This window comes from Danio rerio, chromosome 4, assembly GCF_052040795.2.
Source record: "Danio rerio strain M-AB ecotype USA chromosome 4, GRCz13ab, whole genome shotgun sequence".
Lineage (NCBI taxonomy): Eukaryota > Metazoa > Chordata > Actinopteri > Cypriniformes > Danionidae > Danio > Danio rerio.
Genome location: NC_141024.2, coordinates 78,410,865 through 78,433,503, shown reverse-complemented (window position 1 = coordinate 78,433,503; position 22,639 = coordinate 78,410,865). Strand labels below are relative to the sequence as shown.

Sequence of the window (22,639 nt, the reverse complement as noted above, 5' to 3'; positions counted from 1 at the left end):
ATCCACATGACCTCTTGCCATAAAAACAAAGCAGAATGTGTGGTGAAGGAACTCCGGGTTGACAGAGCCTTGTCCTTGCTTCAAGCAATGTGCTAACAAGGTGCTGAACAGAGTGACGGTGGCACAAAGGTTAGCGCTTATGACTGCGGATCAGGGGCCTCATGTACGAAGACTTGCGTGGAAATCTTACTAAAACATTGCGTACGCACAAAGCTGTAAATGTGCGTACGCAGAAAAAAATTCAGATGTATGAAACACTGCGTATGCCGAATCTCACGCATATTCTTTTGTACATCCGAATGAACGTGAAACTGAGCGCAACATGCACGAGCACAAAACCCCTCCTTGCCTCCTCCCCCGTATGAATATGCTATTGACTATACTAATGGAAAAACCCAACGAAAAAGCAATGGCAAAATCAAGCAAAAAGAGAAACTTTGAACAGAATGTGAAATGGAGGTGCTGCTTTCGGAGGTAGACCGGAGAAAAGCGGTGTTATTTGCAAGTTTGTTCTCCGGAATTAACAACAAAAGAAAAAAATAGAGTGGGAGAGTTTAGCTGATGCAGTTAACACAGTTGGGTCTGAACATCGCACTGAGTGCATTAAAAAAGGATATAGTGTGGTTTATATCTGTAAAATGTTGCAATACCCTTAGCAGTCTCTGTGGCGCACCTCGTAAGACGCATGTGATCATGTATTGACACGTTTGAGCATAAACTCGGCTCAAATCCAGCGTCTGATGAACTCTCTTTTTCTTTTTTTTCCCCCCTACATATCAGATTTTGCCCACTATTTATCATGAGAAAGACAAGTAGGAATCATCAATAAGTTTGTGCATCATATTTGATTTGCACATTTATTGAATGGAAATGTTTCTGTTTCCCGCATGCAAATTCATCTTCAGATAGTATCTTTATAGCAATGTGCGTGCAGTTAATAGCTCAGATTACATTGGGAAAAAGGGCGACCGCTGCAAATTGTGCTTTAATGTTTAGCTGGTCAACTGTATGGTATGGAAACCTTACATACCTACTAGATGAACCCGTCTCATACAGCTGCCATTGCAAGGCTCAGACACTTTGTAGAGAGGAGTTTAATACAACTGCCTCTAGGAGTCGCCAATGGAAATAAAACAGACACGCACAAAAAATGTGCGTACGCCAGCCAGAAAGCTGCCGTGAAGCTGCGCACATTCCCACGTTCAGTTCATTGTTAGTAAATCCAAACGTGAGCCATTCTGAGCGTGAAACCTGGCGTACCCAAAGTTTTTGTGCGTACGCAGCGTTGATACATGAGGCCCCTGGTGTTTTAAACAATGGATTGACTACGTGTATGTAAGATGGAAGTCTTACATAGAAGTCTAAAGAAAGAGAGGGAGAGAGAAAAGAGAGAGAGAGAACGGGACGCAAAAATTCCACCAATATACGGCAACCATTACACAGGAAACACACAAACCAGGTCATAGGTCATGGAGATCTCTCTCTCTCTCCCCATCTGTTCCTATGACTGGAGGTCCAATACAGAGGAGAAGAAGACACCTGTTCTAGTTGTCCTGATATTGCCTATACTATTATAGCTGTTTGATTGATCTGTTTTTGAGTATAATTAATTTTAATGTAATTCCTTTTTGTGTAGAGATAGACTGTGTGTAGTAAAGATATTGCAGCAGAATGTTGATGGAAACAGTCTTGAACCAGCCTGATAACACAGCTGAACGTACAAGAAACTTCCTTGAGTCTTTAACACAGATGGTCTTTTGTGTCTATTGTGTTCCTGGTTTAGCTTTTTACAGGTCGGAGATCAGCTCCTAATAACTTAGGGCGACCTCACCTCTAGGCATCAGGTTGCCATCCATATCTGGAGACAGATACAATGCTTTCTTTGACGCACACATCAAGGCCATCCATATCTGGAAGTAGATACTATGTTTCTTTGACGCATGTATTTAGAATTGACTATTTCTGTTGTAACCAATGAGAACTGTTTACCTGGATCCCACCCTTTCTGGACTTGTGTAAATATAATAGTTCGATTGTTGAAACTGTAAGCAGAGCGGCCTAGGAACTCATTGCGGGTGTTAAAGCTGGCTTCTGCGAATGAAACTGCAAACTATTTTCAGTAAACTTAATTAATTTTTTTAAATCTCTGACTCCGGCTCTTCTTCATCAACCAGACTGGTCATTCTTTGGGTTAAACTGTAAACTATCCCTACAGTCAATAATAAATACCCTGAGCATAATGGTACGAGGCGTGGGCCTGCCCTGCATGGCAACTGCTCATTTGAAGGCCATTGGGATGGACCAAACCAGATCACTTAAAAACCTCTCGTAACAGTAAAACTTTGCATTTTGCATTCTGCTGCTCTCTCCCCCCTCTCGCCTTGCTCTTGGACACTGCAGCGCCATGCAACCTCTTAAAGTTTAAGAACTGCCGAAACTGCAAAAAACTTCAGCAAACCGACTTTCAGCAGAGTCTGTCACCCCGGTAATCCAGGACAACTCCCACTTACAAGCGAGTGAATCCTTAGGACGTCACTGAAGCTAAGTCACCAACCAATCAGCAATGCCATGTTTCGTTGAGCCCAGTCGGCGAAGGAAACTCAAACAGATGTTGTCTCTTGCTGATCTGGTGCAAATTGATCTTAAGCAGTTAAAGATAAGCCAAATCTCTGCTTTTAGGGTTTCCCAGGTGTGATTGTAAGATGTAGTAAGAAGACCTAAAATTAATTTGGGACCATTGTCAACACATTTTGCACAAGCACCAGAATTAAGAACCACTGCTCTAAGGCTTCATCTTGGTTTATAGTTGAACAAGCCATCCTACTTCCCTTCCACCACTAAAATTTCTATCTGTATATCTATTTATATATGTATTCATTTTATTTTTTAAAGGTGTTAGTTTTTAGGCTGATCTCAAAACATAATAATTTTTACTGACAGAATTGTAGGTGCAGGCTAGGACGGTCTCTGTTATTTGCAGATAACATTGTGCTTTTGGCTTCATAGGACATGGAACTTCAGCATGCATGGTTTGCTGCATTATCGTGTGCTGCTAAGTGTGACATGGCAGGAAAAAGAAACAGCATCTCTAAGTCAAAACCATGGTGCTTGACTGGAAAAAGGTGCCCATCTCCAGTTTGTAGGAGAGTCCTTACCCCAAATGGAGTTTAAGTATTTGCATTAATTTATTTTTTCTTCATGTGGAATGGAATGTGAGATTAAAAGATGGATCAGTGCAGTGGCAGCAGTAATGCAGTTGATGTGATTGTCTGTTGTGGTGAAGGAGCTGAGATGAAAGGCAAAGTTCTCAATTTACCACTCAATCTAGGTTCCTACTCTCACCTATGGTCATGACTGAAAGGACAAGATCTCGGATACAACCGGACACATTTTACAAAGTGTTTTGACCCGCTTGTTTGAGTTGCAACATAAAAGAGAGATGAGCCAACAAAGTAGCCTAAATGCAAATTATTTATAATAAAATGTAACTCACAGAACAATCAAAGCAACCAACAAATGTCTAGGGATAATAATGAAGATAAAGAACTTAGGATATAATCACAACACTTTAACTACATGATAAAAGTAATGCAATACAAAACCATAAGGTTTAAGAGTCAATGAGATGGCAGGTCTTGACATGAGGACTTCAGAGTAGCAACAGCTTTCTGGGGTAGCTAGCGGAGTCCATGTGAATGGTTTCTCTCCAGTGTGGGTCTTCATGTGTTTATTAAGGTCTGATGAGTTACTGAAACTCATCCCACATCGAAGCTGCGGTCACACTAGAGTTTGAGCATGAGAAAAGGGGCGGGATTAAACAAGATGATTCGACATGAATGGTTTCTCTCCAGTGTGGCTCATGATGTGTCGATTAAGGGATGATGATTGGCGGAAAATCTTTCCACACTGAGTGCATGTGAATGGTTTCTCTCCAGTGTGGATTTTCATGTGTTTATTAAGGTGTGACGATTGGTTGAAACTCTTCCCACACTGGGTGCATGTGAATGGTTTCTCTCTAGTGTGGATCCTTATGTGTTTATTAAGGTATGATGATTGGTTGAAACTCTTCCCACACTGAGAGCATGTGAATGGTTTCTCTCCAGTGTGGATTTTCATGTGATTGTTAAGGTGTGATGATCGGTTGAAACTCCTTCCACACTGAGTGCATGTGAATGGTTGCTCTCCAGTGTGGATCCTCATGTGAATCTTAAGATGGCCTTTTCTTCCAAAACTCTTTCCACATTGAGTGCAGGTGAAACGATTCTTGTCTCTCCTTTTCAAAATACCATCAGACTGTAAATGAGTTTTTTCCTCAATTTTGACATGATGTTCCTCCTCTTTACTCCCCTCATTCTCTTCAATTCGGTCTGAAATAAATAAATAAATAAATAAATAAAATAAGTTTTCATTAAGTCTCAAAATTTCTCATTAAAAGCTGAAAAGTGAAAAGACACTGGAAACATTGGCTACACACACTGTAATTTTGATGCACATTAAATGTAATATAAATCAGATTATATTTTGTTTGGTCCATTAACGTGTACACATTTAAGCAGATTCAATTCATCTTTATTTATCTAGTGCTTTTACAATGTAAATTGTGTCAAAGCCGCTTAACATAGAAGTTATATTATATGGACTCTATGCACGAACTCTGCTGACGTGGTTCTGGTAGAATATCAGTCAGGCTCTTTACGTCTACATAGCGCGCTCTACGCCGAAATCTAATAGCGGCGAAACCTAAATCCAGAGGATGGCAAAGAAGGGAAATTTACTCTTAAATTGATGATGATGACAAACACACACACACACACACACACCAAATATTCTAGTCTCATGTAATAGGCAAATACCAAACTGAAACAAATGTATCAAGCACGAGTATTTATATGCAAAACCTAATCAAAGTACCCATTGGGTCTTAAAAGCATTTATAAAAGTCTAAAATTTGATAATCTCAAATTAAGGCCTTAATAGCCTTGAATTATTATACAAAGTCTTGGGTTTTGTTACAAAGGTCTTATTTTAATAATTTGTATTACCTTTCTTAGAATTAAGTTCATATCATAACCAAATTAACTGTAACTAATGTAAGCTAACTAAAAAATCATGCAGCGCAACGTTGAGTGCATCTCACGTAATAGCAGAAAGCACGCACACCCATTACTATGGTTACTTGAGGTGATGTACAGAACAAGATAGTTGCTAGCCTAGTTTGTGGGTTTGTTTAATCCGCTTTGGCCATGGAATCTGAATTACATTTGGGTCAATCCTGGGCCAGGAAATAACCGCGACACCTACTGCTGTTGTTGTCGGAAATCTTTTAAGCTAGCAACGATGGATGTTACAGCCCTGGACTCCCATATAAGGGGTGCCAAACACACCGTGTGTAGTACTGCTCATCAGCGCAACCACCTATTGTGGAGTTCTGTGCACTGGAGACCACTTCGGTTACTAAAACACCTTTGGCTATCAGTAATGAGGAAATTTCTACATTAGAAGCATTGAAACCACGGAGTGTTGGGCAGTAGCATCGCTACAAGTAGTGACGCTACTAGCGTAACTATATTTCTCAGTAGCGTCACTACTTTCTAAATCAAATAGCTTTTGTGTAGCAAAGCTATTATTTTAGACAAGTAGTGTCCACACAAGCTACATATACCGATTGGGGATCAATAAGTGACGTCACTGACACTCACGTAGCTTGGAGGCCGGTGTCTAGCCGATAAAAGTAAATCCATATTTTGGCGAGAATGTCAATTTCTTCTTTCTGTTTTACAATGGTCGACAACAAACTTTTTGTGCATTACAGCCACCTCTAGCTCTGGTTGGTGACGTCGCCAAACAATCATTGGGCTGACACGAGAAGCTTGATTGAAAGATGAATGAGTGATATATATATATATATATATATATATATATATATATATATATATATATATAGAGAGAGAGAGAGAGAGAGAGAGAGAGAGAGAGATAGTTTACTGTACTAAAGGCTAAAGTATACAATGGCAATTTTAGTTCATGATAGTTATTAATGATACTATATTTTGTAGTGTAATTCATTAATGAAGAGTTGTTACATATTGAGTAACAGTATTTTTGACAATGCTAGTGTGTATTGTTCCTGTGTGTGTTTCCTCCATTATCTATCTCTTTCTCTCTCTCTCCACATGAGCGGAGATCAGGTGCAGCTGTGAGAGGGGCGGCGCCAGCTATAAAGGCACGCCGTTGACGCTCCTCATCGAGTTCTCATCCTGTTTCCCCTCGCTATTGTGTGTGTCTGAGCAGTTCGCTCTGAGTTCTCTGTGTGGCAGTGATCTGTCTGAAACCTTTTTTTTTTCATAGTAATCTGGTGAGATACTCTGTTAAATACGGTAATAGGACGGTAACCTCCATTAGCGGTGGCTGATTGTGTAATACCTTTCTCCAACCCTGTTTCAAAGTCATCTGGTGAGATACTCTGTTAAATACGGTACTAGGACGGTATCATGTGTTAGCTGTGGCTAATATGTACCTTAAGGCTAAATGATCAAAGGGAAGGCCCTTTTTCTTTTGTCCAGTTTTCTCCTGTTTTGTGGCTGGTTATGGAGGTTAGAATTGCATGCTTCATTTATGGAACTTTATGTTTAGTATAGGTAAGAGGTTTAATATTAGGTAGCGTACCTTGTTTTGTTTGTTGTTTTGGCCTTTTTGTTCCCCGATTCTGATTTTGACCTTTTTGTTGAATTAATCTGATACCCCTTTTTGACAACTTGGCCTGTGTGTGTGTGCTTGGGGAGCAGGAACAGGGACTCCGGGTGACCACTTTTTATAGCGGTCATCCTTAAATTTATGTGCGTAGCAGGGTGCATCCGCTATGTAACATAATTGGGGGCTCGTCCTAAACTTCGTGTAAAAACTCATCTCCCTTTTGTTTGTCTGCGCATCAAATTGGGTGAGTAAAACTTTTCTCTCTTTACATCGTGTCGTGATTTGGGTTAAAACTTTGGGTGAGGGGGAGGAAATATGAAAGCTGATGTGAAAGCTTTTATTGATTCTCCGTGGTTAGAGCGATTAAATTGATTTCGAAAAAAAGATTTGCTGCAAGTGGCAGAAATCTATAAAATATCTGTTTCTTCTGGTGCAGCGAAAGCTGAAATTAAAGCCGAACTTCTCTCTGAACTGACATCGCAAGGCGTCTTTTCAGAGGAGCTTGAAGCCGCTGCTTCCCCTGCAGCAGATTATGACGTGAATGTGGCACTGAAGTTAAAGGAACTCGAGTTAAAAATTAAACAGCAAGAATATGAGACTCACTTATTACGTATTCGCGAATTAGAACTACGCCAGGAAGCGAGAGAAGTACAAGCTGCTGAGAGTAGTCGTTTCGATCCCAGTCGATATATGAAACTCGTTCCTCAATTTAGAGAGTCGGAGGTGGACGCTTATTTTATTGCTTTCGAGAGAGTGGCAGGCAAATTGGGCTGGCTAAAAGAAATGTGGGCGATTATGCTGCAGAGCAGTTTTGTGGGCAAGGCGCAGGAGGTGTGCTCCGCGTTGTCCATGCAAGATTCGTTCAAATATGACGTGGTTAAAGCTGCTGTATTGAAGGCATACGAATTAGTGCCAGAGGCATATAGGTAGAAGTTCAGGGGCCATATTAAAAAAGCTCAACAAACCTTTTTAGAGTTTGCTCATGATAAAAAGACCATGTTAGAAAAATGGTGCACGGCATCTGAGGTTACAACTTTTGAAGGTCTCCAAGAATTAATTTTGTTGGAGGACTTCAAAAATGGTTTACCTGAGAATATGGTTTTATATTTGAACGAACAAAAAGTCACTACCCTGTCTAAAGCCGCTACACTGGCCGATGGTCATTCCTGCAGCCCGCCCGCATCGAAATTTTAAAGTGGATAGTGAGAGAGATTTCACAAATACGTGTCCCGTGAAGCCAGAGACTGCCCGCACGCGAGCACCTGCGGGTGCAGTGAATAGTCGTACAGAAAAACGACTTTGTTTTTATTGCCTTGATCCGAATCATTTTATTGCGGAGTGCAAGGCATGGAAATTAAAGAATGCGTCCGGTAAAACTAAAAGTGTCGCACATGCAGTAATTGAACCTCGAATGATGGAGGCTGAGAACACTGGGCTGCACAATGATGTCTTCAAGCCTTTTCTGCTAGAGGGCTCGGTTTCCACGTCTCCAGGGGAGACCGTGAAAGCCGTATCCATCTTGCGGGACACTGGTGCCACCCACTCCTTCATTCAGGAGAACATTCTGCATTTGTCGGAGAGGACTTATACTGGTTCAGATGTTTTAATTCGCGGAATTGAACTGGGTTGTGTAAGAATTCCGGTTTATTCTGTGTTTTTAAATCTGCACTTGTTGCTGGAGTAGTTAAAGTCGGGGTGTGCGCACAATTTTCCGTTAAAGGAGTAGATTTTATTCTGGGGAACGATTTGGCCGGAGGTAGTGTTTTCCCCTGTCCAATTGTGTCCGATTGTCCTGATAATAATGATGCTGAGGTAACCGACACGTCTAAATTTTTCCCAGCCTGTGCGATTACATGCTCGCAGTCACGCAAATTTGAAGATACTGTTGATTTGTCTGATTCGTTTCTGCTGCGCTCGGATCCTACCGAGCTCGTTCTGTCAGTGGATGACAAGGTGGTGAATGAAAATGAAATAAAATTGGACAATCAAATTGTTAAATTGGTCGGAAACAATTAAGTGAAGCACAAAAATCTGACCGGTCATTGTCTTATTGTGTTGACTCTATTGTCAAAACCGAGTCTGAGTTAGACGGAGTTAGAATTGGATACTTCTGGGATGTTGATATTCTGATGCGTAAGTGGACATCAGCGTCTGTGGTTGATTCAGACACACTGCCCATCTATCAAATTGTGTTGCCAACCTGTTATCGGTCGGCAGTGTTGAAATTAGCGCATGACCACGTCATGGCAGGAGACTTTGGTGTTAATAAAACTTTTGGTCGCATCACTAAGTATTTCTTTTGGCCTAGTCTAAGATCAAGTGTTGGGAATTACTGTCGTTCATGTCATGCGTGTCAGGTCGCCGGGAAGCCTAATCAAGTCGTGCGGCCGGCTCCCTTGCACCCTATACCAGTGATGGGTAAGCCCTTTGAGCGTTTGATTTTGGATTTTGTTGGTCCCCTTCCAAAACCTAAACAGGGTTATCAGTACATTTTAACTCTAATGTGCGCGGTCACTAGATTTCCCGAAGCTGTACCTTTACGCAACAATAAAACTCAGTCTATCGTGAAGGAGCTGATTAAATTCTGTTCGCTCTTTGGTCTGCCTCGTGTAATTCAAACCGATCGTGGCACGAATTTTATGTCAACTCAGTTTAAGCGTGCGCTCGAGGCAATTTCAGTGTCACATCAAGTCTCCAGCGCGTACCATCTGCAATCACAGGGAGCGTTTGAGCGCTTTCACCAAACGCTTAAAACAATGTTGCGTACTCACTGTGTCGATGCAGACAAAGATTGGGCAGAGAGCCTCCCGTTTTTAATGTTTGCTGTGAGAGAAACCGTGCAAGATTCGCTCGGATATAGTCTGGCAGAGCTCGTTTATGGCCACGTTTTTCGCAGCCCTTTGAAGCTTTTGAATGAGCAGTTACTAGCGAGTGAGTCTTCTACAGTACCAGTAACGGAGTACGTGGACTCGTTACGTAAACGTTTGTCGCGCTCATGTGAGCTTGCCAAAATTCACCTTACCAATTCTCAAGCGTCTATGAAGGAGCATTATGATAAACGGAGTGTTGCCCGTTCATTTAAGCCAGGTGATTTAGTGCTCGCCTTACTGCCGGTGCCAGGCTCTGCGCTCCAGACTAAATTTGAGGGCCCGTATGTGATAAAAAGAAAAATCAATGACACAAACTATGTGCTAAAAACTCCTGATCGTCGCAAGAAAATCAAAATGTGCCATATCAACATGCTGAAACTCTATCACTCAAGAAACCCCAGCGAAGTGAAGTGTAAATCTGCAGTGGCAGTGGCAGTGCCAGCTGATCCAAAAGAGACTGATATGGATGTGGAAATTTGTGACGCAGTGTGTGTGGGGAGTTTACAAAACTCCGTAATATTAAAGGACTTGAATTCCCGTCTGTCTTACCTAGGTGATGGTCAAAAAGACAGTGTGATAAACTTGATACACAGTTTCCCAGAGATTTTCACAGATGTTCCGTCCCGCACAAACGTTTTGAGTCACGATATTGATGTTGGCAGCGCATCTCCAATCAAGCAACACCCATATAGAGTCAATCCTTTTAAACGCAAAATTATGAAAACAGAAGTGGAGTACATGCTCACTCATGGTTTAGCAGAGCCATATCAGAGTGCACGGAGCTCGCCCTGCCTCTTAGTTCCGAAATCTGATGCATCTTTCAGTTTTTGCACTGATTTTAGAAAAGTAAATGCAGTTACCAAACCTGACTGTTTTCCTTTGCCGAGGATGGATGACTGTATCGACAAAATTGGACCTGCAAAGTTTGTTACAAAGCTTGACTTGCTTAAAGGGTATTGGCAAATCTCACTTAGTGCACGCGCTGCTGAAATTTCTGCCTTTGTCACCCCAGACTTCTTTGGTCAGTACTCGGTGATGGCGTTCGGGATGAGGAACGCCCCTTCCACATTCCAAAGACTTAAGAATATTGTCTTACGAGACATCAAAAACTGTGACTCATATCTGGATGATATTGTGGTATATTCTTCCATGTGGGAGGAGCACGTTGAAACCTTACGTGAAGTATTTTCAAGATTGAAAGCTGCGTCATTGACTAAACCTCGCTAAATGTGAATTTGCCAAAGCTTATGTCACCTACTTGGGTAAACGTGTGGGGCAGGGCCAAGTGTCCCCTGTCAGTGCTAAAGTGGAGGCTATAATGAATTTTCCCAAGCCTTCTAACAAGCGAGAGCTGCACCGTTTTCTCGGCATAGCCGGGTATTACAGAGGGTTTTGACGCAACTTTGCCAGCCTGGTGGCTCCCCTGACTGATCTTCTTCGGCCCTCCAACGTATTTCGCTGGTCTCCTGAGTGTGAACTTTCTTTTAATGGTGTAAAAGATCTGCTGAGCAACGCACCTGTTCTCACTGCTCCGAACTTTGAGCGCCCCTTTCAGCTGGAGGTAGACGCAAGCGCTGTGGGAGCGGGAGCTGTCCTTTCACAAATTGCTGAAACTGGCATTGTAAAACCTGTGTGCTGTGTAATTTTTTTTTACTATGGGTAAACAATGCTAGTGTGTATTGTTCCTGTGTGTGTTTCCTCCATTATCTATCTTTCTCTCTCTCTCTCCACATGAGCGGAGATCAGGTGTAGCTGTGAGAGGGGCGGCGCCAGCTATAAAGGCACGCCGTTGATGCTCCTCATCGAGTTCTCATCCTGTTTCCCCTCGCTATTGTGTGTGTGTCTGAGCAGTTCGCTCTGAGTTCTCTGTGCGGCAGTGATCTGTCTGAAACCTTTTTTTTTTCATAGTAATCTGGTGAGATACTCTGTTAAATACGGTAATAGGACGGTAACCTGCATTAGCGGTGGCTGATTGTGTAATACCTTTCTCCAACCCTGTTTCAAAGTCATCTGGTGAGATACTCTGTTAAATACGGTACTAGGACGGTATCATGTGTTAGCTGTGACTAATATTTACCTTAAGGCTAAATGATCAAAGGGAAGGCCCTTTTTCTTTTGTCCAGTTTTCTCCTGTTTTGTGGTTAGTTAGGGAGGTTAGAATTGTATGCTTAATTTAAGGAACTTTATGTTTTGGTTTACTTTTTGTTCTCTAATTCTGATTTTGACCTTTTTGTTTAATAAATCTAATACCCCTTTTTAACAACTTGGCCTGTGTGTGTGTGCTTGGGGAGCAGGAACGGGGACTCCGGGTGACCATTTTTTATAGCGGTCATCCTTAAATTTATGTGCGTAGCGGGGTGCATCCGCTACGTAACAGTATCTTACCAATCGTGTTAATATTATTTACGTGGCCAACGATAATAATTTTACACAGTACTGAGTTAACTTTTAGCAAGTTAACAAGATCTACAGCTCAAGGCAATGATTTAGAAGCACATAAACAAGAACACAATTCTTACAAAATGAGAACAAAGATTTATTGAGCTACACTACGATACATGAAACTAACTACGTAATAAGCAAACAACAAACAAACTCGCACACACAGAGGCAGTTCAGAGGATGTAAAATGAGTTGACAACCATCCCAAATTAATTCTAATACTTCTAACAAGATTTTAGAATAACACCTGAGAAACCACAAAAGCAGAGATATGGCTTATCTTTAACTGTTTACGAACAATCTGCACCAGGGGCCTGTTTCAGAAAGCAGGTTAAGTGAAAACTCAGAGTATTTTAACCCTGAAATGAGAGAAACTCTGGGATTTCCTTTTCAAAATGGCAGGTTTGTTAAACTCGAGAAATCGGGGTAAGTCAAGCCTGTTTCTGAAAGAGAGGTAACTTTAACTCAGAGTCAGTTACTGTGGTAACTTACTCTGTGAATCTAACCTGGTCCGGAGCAGGTTTTATTCTCTAAACTCTGAGTTTCTGTCGGTCTCCTCCCCTTTTTTAAAGATGAATCGTATTTTTCGCCTTATACGTTTACACCCACCTATTTTAGAGCTCATTTTGGAGATGCCCATAAAAACGATTAATGGAAACGTCATGATTCACATAACTTTTGAAAATACTCATAATAAAACATGTGCATAACTGAGTAGATTAAACTTTTATTTGATAAGAAAAGATGTGCATAAACTACGAAGGAAACACTTAACAAATTACAGTATGTACATTAAAAAAAGGTTTGTTAGAGATGATGATGAAAATGTGAGTGAATGGACAAACCAGCAGACTGAGCACAGTGTAGAACTAACTTTGCATGAGCAGATTAAATTCAGCCGGAGAAAGAAATGCTGATCTCTTTTTTAAGATGCTGCCGTAGTCACTCATAATATCTGCGCTTGATTGATAATGCCTTTTTATAGTCACGGTGTGTGCGCTTAACTCTGAGTTGGTCTACTCGAAGTTGATTGACCCAACTCAGATCAGCTATTCTGAAACCGAAAACTCAGAGTTTTTAATCTCTCTGTAAATCAACTCAGAGTTCAAGTTTAAACTCCGAGTTGTTTAAACCTCCTTACTGAAACAGGCCCCAGATCAGCAAGAGACGTTTGTTTGTTACTTGCACTTTTGCTGAAGATGAATCTCCCTCGCCAGTTGGCCTTGGGGAAACACGGTTTTCTGTGACGTCCTTGGAATTCCCTCGCTTGTGGGTGGGTAGTTCTGGGATACTGAGGTGATGGACTGCTGAAAGTCGGTTTGCAGAAGTTCGTGCGGTTTCAAAGCAAAGTTTCTTTGTTGCAGGGTGTCTTTAAGTGACCTGGGGCCTGTTTCAGTAAGGAGGTTCAAACAACTCGGAGTTTAAACTTGAACTCTGAGTTGATTTACCGAGAGATTTTCGGTTTCAGAACAGCTGATCTGAGTTGGGTCAATCAACTTTGAGTAGACCAACTCAGAGTTAAGCGCGCGCACCGTGACTATAAAAAGGCATTATCAATACAGCGTAGACATTACGAGTGACTATGGCAACATCTTAAAAAAAGAGATCAGCATTTCTTTCTCCAGCTGAACTTGATGTGCTCATGCAAAGTTATAGCAAATATGAGTGTATATATTTAAAATGAAGCAACCATCAGTGAAACAGAGACAGCGTGGGAAAACAGCTGCTCAAGTTAATGCGTAATTTTTAATTTTAAGTATTTAAACATTTTAAGTATAATAAAATAAGTAATATAATGTGTGACGTTTATACTTTTTTTCTAAACTTTTATACACTTTTATCAGTTTTAATAGATTTAACAGTGCACTTGTGTGTCTGCCTTTTTATTGATCAAGTGATAGAGGTTTATATAACATTAAGAAGGTAAGCAGTAATAAAATCATTTAGACAGAAACATAATCCCATTAATCTAGTAACAGTGCATGTCGAAGGTTAATTATTTATGAAAAAAAGGACAAGCCTCGTACGTGACTTTGTTCTGTGTGTAACAAAAATGTAGGCAATAGCTGTTGTGTTTCCATCAAAATATAGGCTATTACATAAATTTGTGCAAAACTGGAATAACGCCTAAAAATAAAGCAGCGTTTTTATCCAAAGAGTCGAAGAGAACACAATCGTCACTTCCTGATTAACTTGCGCCAAATATCAACAGTAAAAACAGAATTACTGCGGTAGAAGAAGCTGCATCAATGATTTTTTATTTAATTAATGTACCTGTCCTGAGCCTCAGAAGACAAATTGACACACAATGAACACGTGGGGGCGTTTAAAGCCAGACGCAGAGATCTTGACACGCTCCAGACGCTCTGAGGTAATTAATAATATACACTAATTCTGAAACAGTAAATGCATTTTAGAATGACTAAAACAACATTTAAGATGTTCTGCAGTGTGCTCAGTCTGCTGGGTTGTCCTTTCACACACATTTTCATCATCATCTCTAACAAACCATTTTTTAATGTACATACTGTAATTTGTTAAGTGCACTTCGTAGTTTATGCGCATCTTTTCTTATCAAATAAAAGTTTAACCTACTCAGTTATGTACATGTTTTATTATGCGTATTTTCAAAAGTTATGTGAATCATGACGTTTCCATCAATCTTTTTTATGCACATCTCCAAAATGAGCTCTAAAATAGGTGTGTGGAAATGTAAGACTAATGCGAGAAATACCGCTTCATCTTTAAAAAGGGGAGGAGACCGACAGAAATTCTGAGTTTAGAGAATAAAACCTGCTCCGGACCAGGTTAGATTCACAGAGTAAGTTACCACGGTAACTGACTCTGAGTTAAAGTTAACTCTCTTTCAGAAACAGACTTGACTTACCCTGCTTTCTCAAGTTTAACAAACCTGCCATTTTGAAACGGAAAACCCAGAGTTTCTCTCATTTCAGGGTTAAACTACTCTGAGTTTACACTTAACCTGCTTTCTGAAACAAGCCCCTGGTCTGATCCATCCCTATGGCACTGTCTGCCAATGAGCAATTGCCATGAAGGGCAGGGCCACACCCCGTGCCGATGTAGAAAGGGTCAATCATTAACACACTGCATGTAGATTTCACGGGGAAGAACTCTTGCAAGATTGAAACTCTTACATCAAATGTTACAAGATGAATACTGTTTGTACTACTAGTTTTTCATTTACACCAACAGATTGCAAATGTCACTAGCTTTCATTCAAGACCAGATCTCATACATTTTAGACACACGCAGATCAATTTAATCTGCTTTAAGGGTTAAAACAACACATTGATTAACCTGGTTGGTTGAAATAACCACAGCATATGAGGAACATTATGGTGTATTAATCAAAGATACATCTGCCTTAGTTCTAACATTTAAAGAGATTGTCTTTCATTTGTAAGCATTAATGTTTCTAGAGATCTCTTCGTCTCTACGAAATTGTGCATCTGACAGGATGCACAATTTCAATGTCATTCAAAAGTCTTGTGAGGCGGTTCCTGCTGAAAATCCTGTAAAGCCCCTTTGTTTAGTTTAAATCATTTACTAATTTTGCTGAAGGGTACCTGGAACATCTGCGGCCAAAGTATTGGTCAGAATAACGCAAAATCAATTGGTGCTTTGTTATCATGATGGTTTAAGCCCTTAAGCCAGTTCAATGACTGAGACAATTTGCAGATGCCCAAGATTTCAGATTCAACTCGTGTTGACCACTGCAATATGCCCATGAGTTCCTTCAATGTGTTTATTAAGGGATGATGATTTGCTGAAACTATCCCCACACTGAGTGCATGTAAATGGTTTCTCTCCAGTGTGGATCCTCATGTGGTGATTAAGGTGTGATGAGCAGTAAAAACTCTTCCCACACTGAGTGCATGCGTATGGTTTCTCTCCAGTGTGGATCCTCATGTGTAGATTAAGGTATGATGATTGGCTGAAACTCTTCCCACACTGAGTGCATTTGAATGGTTTCTCTCCAGTGTGGATCCTCATGTGGTGATTAAGGTTTGTTAAGCAGTTAAAACTCTTCCCACACTGAGTGCATACGTATGGTTTCTCTCCAGTGTGGATCCTCATGTGTTGATTAAGGTGTGACGATTGTTTGAAACTCTTCACACACTCAGTGCATGTGAATGGTTTCTTTCCAGTGTGGATCATCATGTGTTGATTAAGGTGTGATGAGCAGTTAAAACTTTTCCCACAATGAGTGCATGTGAAGGGTTTCTCTCCAGTGTGGATCATCATGTGTAAATTAAGGTGTGATGATTGGTTGAAACTCTTCCCACACTGAGTGCATGTGAATGGTTTCTTTCCAGTGTGGATCATCATGTGATAACTAAGGTGAGATGATTGGTTGAAACTCTTCCCACATTGAGTGCATGTGAATGGTTTCTCTCCAGTGTGGATTATTATGTGAATCTTAAGTTTGCTTTTGGTTGCGAAACTCCACACTGAGTGCAGGTGAAACGATTCTTGTCTCTCCTTTTTAAAACACCATCAGTCTGTAAATGAGTTTTTTCCTCAATTTTGACATGATGTTCCTCCTCTTTACTCCCCTCATTCTCTTCAATTAGGTCTGAAATAAATAAAACATTAGTTTTCATTAAGTCTTAAAAACTCTCATCAAAAGCTGAAAAGTGGAAAGACACTGGAAACATTGGCTACACACACTATAATTTTGATGCACATTAAATGTAAAATAAATCAGATCATATTTTGTTTGGTCCATTAACGTGTACACATTTAAGCAGATTCAATTCAATTCATCTTTATTTATCTAGTGCTTTTACAATGTAAATTGTGTCAAAGCCGCTTAACATAAAAGTTATAGTGAATTTAAACAGTGTCAGTCCAGTTTTTAGAGTTTTTCATAAAAGTCATTTTGGTCATATTGATAAGACACAGATTTCTACGATTTGTAAAGTGGACAGGGAATACTTGTTTGTTGTGTGCCTGACTGGTAAATGTATCAGAAAAAAAGTTCTGGGGTAACAGCTGAATATTTGCCTCGCAGAAATGAGACATACCTGTACAGCATCTGCATAAAGGCTGGAATGTGCACCTTTCCCTTTGTTTGCTGTTGGGTCATTTTCATCCATTCTGGGGTGATTTTGAGGCTTAATTTGGCAAAAACGTTCTCAGTGTTTCAGCAAAGGGACTGATATTTGGGGACATCTTATTTTGACCTATTCTGGAAAAATGCGCCATTGGCCTCTATTATAATTTTTTTAATAGTGCAAATAAAATACAATAAATAATAACAACAACAACAACAACAACATGGAAATCACTCAAATAAGCATATAAATGAGAGTAATAAATTCATCAAGACACAATGAGTTCCCCATCAATGGGAAAATGCTTAAAATTTTTTTTTAAAAACCTCAATACACTCTGGGCAAATTTACTCCCTTTTCATTATATTCATGGCTGTTTTTTCTCCATTGACCTCTATTATAAGAACATTTTTTTTTTTATTGCAAAGCCATGACAGCATATATTCATGAATTTATGATTGTTGGTGTTCTTTGTAACGACATTGTTTAATTAGTCTTTAATTGACGGCAAAAAGGAAATGGGTGAGAGAATAAAGGAGGAGGAGGAGAGTTAAAGAAGGCAGCATTTTGTGGTGTGTAGAAGAAAGAGATGTTGACTGAACTGTTGCAGTGTGGGGAAAGGAGTAGAGAAGTCGGGTCGAGATGAGCAGTGTAAACTTAACGACTGGCTGTGAGAAACAAAAAGCGGAAGTATGTATTGAAGCAACAGAGCAAAGACCGCTGTCTTGTTACTGAAGTGCACGTGACGTCGTTGAATGTGTGCGTCACTAAAGACTTCAGTGCAATGTGTCCTGAACAAAATCAACTCACTGATTTATCTTTCTTGCTGGCATGGAGTCAGCTGCCAACTCACCGGCTGGGTTCACCAACACCCTCAACCTTCACATCCACATTCGCCATTCCCCACTCATGTCCCTTGACCCCTCCACTCCGTGGGTAAGAAGCAAAAGTTTTTGTTTTCTTTGCCCAAATGCTCATTTTGTTTTTCTTGTTTTGTTTTCTCCCCGTACTATTGTTATCATTATTATTTTCCCCGTTTTCAAATCTGACAAATCTGCTGGCCTGAAATCATTTGCATTTTTTTCTTTCATTTGAGTTATAAGTGCTGAGGGTTCTGCGTTTCATTGTTATATTGTTTGTTTTGTTGTTGATACTGATGTTTGTGTGTGAAAAGTTTTTTTTATTATTATTATTGACTAATACAAACTTTATTTAGACAATTACAGCAATTATCTGAGTTTTTTCTGGTTCTCTTTGTTTGTTATTTTATTTTATTTTTTTTATTATTTGTAACTGGTGGTGAGAGCTAGCCGTGGTATATTTTGTTTGAAATGTATTTTGACAGATATTCTGTCTGGCGCCCAAGATTAACTACTTAAAAACAAGTGACAAACATATTTGTTTAATATTTGTTTATTGTATTTTTTGGGGGGGAATCACCATTCCCACATCACCATTACATTTCCCTGTTGGGAAGAGATTTGTGATTTTTAAAATTGATTATCAGTTCAGTGCAAAAAAGTTTCTGCCTTTTATATGGAGTATAGTGTGTGTGTGTGTGTGTGTGTGTGTGTGTGTGTGTGTGCGTGTGTGAAAGAGAGAGAAGCTGGATTTATTGACCTTATTCTAAAATGCGGAAGTGCGCCTGTTTTCGCGATTGTTTTAGAACTTCCGATTCAGTTGCCTAAGGTAGAAATGACTAGGAATAATAAACGGCAGAAAATGGTCAAACTACTTGCTCTACAAGCAAATGTTTGCATGACTATACAGACCAAGTAGAATAATATAATAAGGAAATATCAGTTTGCAACATCAAACAGCGAAAATAGCAGTTTTTAATGTCTAAAAATGAATGTAAGTGAAAGACCGGAAGTCTCGTGCCAAAAAGATTCAAATGGCTGCGCCCGCTCGTCGGCGAAGAATAAGGTGAATACTCTAGCCTGGCGCCGCATCATGCACCACCGCTGACTGCACGCTTACCTCGTGAAATGGACGAGGCCTTACTCGCCACGTTCGCCATTGTGATATTCTTTAAAATGACAGGGGGCAATCAAAAGAAACCCACTGTAAAGTCAGACGGATAAACAGAGAAGTAGAAAGTTTCCAAAACTACGTCATTTCATTAATATCGTTCAATGTTTTTAAACTAAATAGATTTTTTGTTTAAATAAATTATTTTAATGATATAAGGATTTCTATGACCATTCAAGATTTTTTTTTTTATCAAACTTTGGTGCATCACTTGCTTTTGTTCATATCTCGGACAGTTCTACCCATTATAATTTCTTAAAACATTCTTAAAACATTAATGACTGCAGAACATGGGTTGCTCTACAAATACATATTTTTATTATGGCAAGAATAAAAGCAACAACAACAAAAAAAGTACACTTACTAAAAAATACATGTGTCTTTAGATTTTGCCCGCTCCACAATTCACAGATTACTGTCTGGCTAGTTTCTCTCCTCTGCTTATGCTAAAAGGCAATAATGGTCCAACGTTTCTGACGATTAACACCAATAAAGCCTGGAAAAACAGGCATCAGTATATTGTAAACTGATAGGTTCAAATATTCCCTGTGTGTTTTGTTTTTGTGAAGTTTCAGTGCACTTTATTGACGCATTTCATTAAAACAGTTTGCATAGAGAGAAAAGAGAGAATTCTAGACATCTAATTGTTGTTGTTCTGAGATTTTATGTAAATCGGTCTACAAACTTGTTGTGAGTGTTGAAGCTGGCCTCTGCTGATGAAACTGCAAACTATCTACAGTAAACTTTCTTTTAATTAAATCTCTGACTCCTGCTCTTCTTCATCTGATAGACTGGTCATTTTTGGGTTAAAACTGTTGGTCCCCCTACAAAGTGTATTTATGCACTCACACTATAATCTGCTGTTTTACTCCACTGAACTCCATATAAAAGACAGAAACTTATTTGAACAGGCCCATCTAAAGGGTGAATGCAGCCAACTGATGATCAACAGTAAAAATGACACATTTGACCTCTTCCCAACAGGGAAAACAGCAACAATCTAGAACGCATGATTATTTGGTGTCATGGCTTTGCGGTTAAAAAATGTGGTTATAATGGAAGTCAATGGGTCCAAAAACAGCCAAGAACATAATGAAAGAGTATATAGATTGCGAGATTAATCGTATTATCATTCATGATAACGATATTCTTGGCCCATGATCATGAAAATGGGAGACTAATAATACATAAAAGAATGACAAAAGACATGAGAACAAGTAACAAATGAAACTCATTCCTGTTTTTCAATGAATGCTTATGTGCATTTAGGAGAACTAGGCAGCACACTCAGGGCTGCAAGATAGATTACTTTAGTATTCTTATTATTAAAATATATCTGAATGAGGATTAAATGACTGAGTTGGTCTTTGAGAATGAAAACTAACCTGTTTGTTCCTGCAGATCTTCCTGTTTGACTGTAATTGTTTCTTCAATCTTCACATCTTCACTCTCCTCTTTAATAAATGCCATCTTTATAACAGTGTGGAGATCAGTCGCTTCAGCAGGAGTTTTTCTCTGCGTTTGGACACTTTATCCTGCTTAAAATGAACAAAACAATAAAAATGTTCCGTTTAAAATAAATAAAACAATGAACAGAAACAAAATAACTTCTCTTCAACACTTGCTTCAACAGTCTCTTTGTATGAAAGAAATTAACAAAAAGAAATCAGGTAAGTCAGAGCGAGAAACAAAACCCACAAATGACCTGATTAAAACTAGTACTCCATTTCTTATAGTGATGTATACTTAGAATGGAATGACATTATACTATTTAATAAAGTAAACCTTCATTAAAACACTTATTACATACTATTACATCCCTGTAACTTAATTTGAGTATGTTCTTAATTGTTGTTTGTTTTATTTACTTTATTGTCTGCTTACAGCAATGTGTAGCATTTTTTTGCCCAAGACAAATTTCCTCTCGGGGACAAAAAGTTTATCCTATCTTTATTCAAACAATAGACCTCATTACTGTGAGTTAAATAGTACTATGTTGTATAAAGGGTTAAAATAAAATTGTCAACAGCAGGTACATAATTTAGCACTGAATGAAAAAACAAACTTTAATCAATCGCTTTATATAAGTGTAAACGCTTTAAAACAAACCTTTCTTCAGTTGAATCACAGCACGGGAGCGGCGCAGGCTTATGACGTCACAATCCACGCCAAAATAAAAGTCTTTTTAACCTTTTTTTTGGCACTTAAGTTACTTTTAGTCATGACTTATTATTTATAGTTTTCTCTGCGTTTGGACTTTTTATCCTGTTAAAAATTAACAAAGCAATGAAAAATTTTCTGTTTAAAATAAATAAAACTTTTAACAGAAACAAAATAACTCCTCTTCAACAGTTTATTTATATGAGAGTAATTAACAAAAATAAATCCAGTAAGTCCGAGCAAAAAACAATAGCCACAACTGAGCTGATTAAAATTAGTACTGCATTTTTTATATATAGTAATGTATACTTAGATTGAAGTGAAATTATTTTATTTAAAAAAAATTAAACCTTTATTAAGACTCTTAATACACTAATGTTGTTCCATAGTCCTCTTTACTTTGAGTAAAACAGTATTACGTTGTATAAAGGGTTAAAATAATATTGTCAACAGCAGGTACATCATTTAGTATTGGATGAAAAACCTGAAACTTTAATCAAACGCTTTATATCTGTGTAAAAGCTTTTAAACAAACCTTTCTCCAGTTGATTCACTTTTTTTTGTCATAAGAAAAAAAATATCTAAAATCACATACAAATACAAATAATAATGTTAGGACTGCGTTGTTTTGTTTGTGTGTTTGATTTTGATTTCTAGATTGGGGGCGTGCCTTCAGCGCACCTGATGCTGGTCAGCACCCTTATTTAAACCCCGGCAGAGAGTTTGTCGGGGCCGCTGTCTATACACTTGGCAGTTCGCCAGAGCAGCGCTCCTATTTGGGCATTATGCTTTCTTTCGCATCCATACACTATCACTAACTACATTTACCGCATCCATTCATTTGCATTTCACACTGATTAAACATACTGATACTGATATTTTGATTATATAATTTAAATTGAGTTAAATAAATATTCTTTTTGATTATACTTCTCCTTGTCGTCTCCCTTATTATGTTACATCCTTGAGCCAGGTGTAACAACATGATCAAACTAGTATTACTTTCTCTGCTTCAGTGATGTCCAGCGGCAGAATAACAGCTCGTTAATTCATGCTTGTGCAGTTGATGAGACGGAGAAAAGTAATTAATGTATGCACTCCTTTTACTTATTTTCGTGTTGTCAGGTTCACAGTGCAAACAGCTCCCGGTGGGAATAACTTGAGTGAACATAAAACAAAGCCGAAGCTCTGCTTGAGCAGCACTGCACACAGCGAGCTCACATCATCCAGCTTGCGTGTCGAACTACACTACCCACAATACACTTCGCTATGGACTACAACTCCCTTAAATATTCTATTTCCCCTCCTGAAACACTAGCGTGCAAATTAAGCTAAACTGATACTAAAATTGTTTTACATTTGGTT

At 39.1% G+C, this 22,639-nt stretch overlaps 2 protein-coding genes and 1 non-coding gene across 13 annotated transcripts in view; 1 reads left to right on the top strand and 2 right to left on the bottom strand.

Moving 5' to 3' along the window:
- si:dkey-220a11.5 overlaps positions 1 to 22,639 on the bottom strand; it is a 765,979-nt gene that overhangs the window by 40,559 nt on the left and 702,781 nt on the right. The gene's annotated exons all lie outside the window — the stretch shown is intronic.
- Positions 1 to 22,639, top strand: part of LOC141381532 (uncharacterized) — a 400,463-nt gene that overhangs the window by 115,493 nt on the left and 262,331 nt on the right. The window lies entirely within an intron of this gene.
- LOC137491283 (uncharacterized) lies at positions 12,076 to 21,274 on the bottom strand. Of its 10 annotated transcripts, XR_015483511.1 has the most exons (5): positions 21,224 to 21,274; positions 20,500 to 20,652; positions 17,054 to 17,217; positions 14,866 to 16,602; positions 12,076 to 12,558 (listed from the first exon to the last, which is right to left on the bottom strand). XR_015483511.1 is itself a non-coding variant. In XM_087249568.1 (4 exons), the coding sequence occupies exon 4, from the start codon at positions 16,353 to 16,355 to the stop codon at positions 15,723 to 15,725; it is 633 nt and encodes a 210-aa protein (XP_087105694.1). In that variant the 5' UTR covers positions 16,356 to 16,602; positions 17,054 to 17,217; positions 20,500 to 20,652; positions 21,224 to 21,274; the 3' UTR covers positions 14,248 to 15,722. The 10 variants fall into 10 exon arrangements, 6 of the variants coding, with proteins under 6 accessions (XP_087105696.1, XP_087105697.1, XP_087105694.1 ...); XR_015483512.1 differs by lacking the exon at positions 17,054 to 17,217 and having other exon boundaries at positions 12,076 to 12,469; XR_015483514.1 differs by lacking the exon at positions 17,054 to 17,217 and having other exon boundaries at positions 12,076 to 12,319; positions 15,070 to 16,602.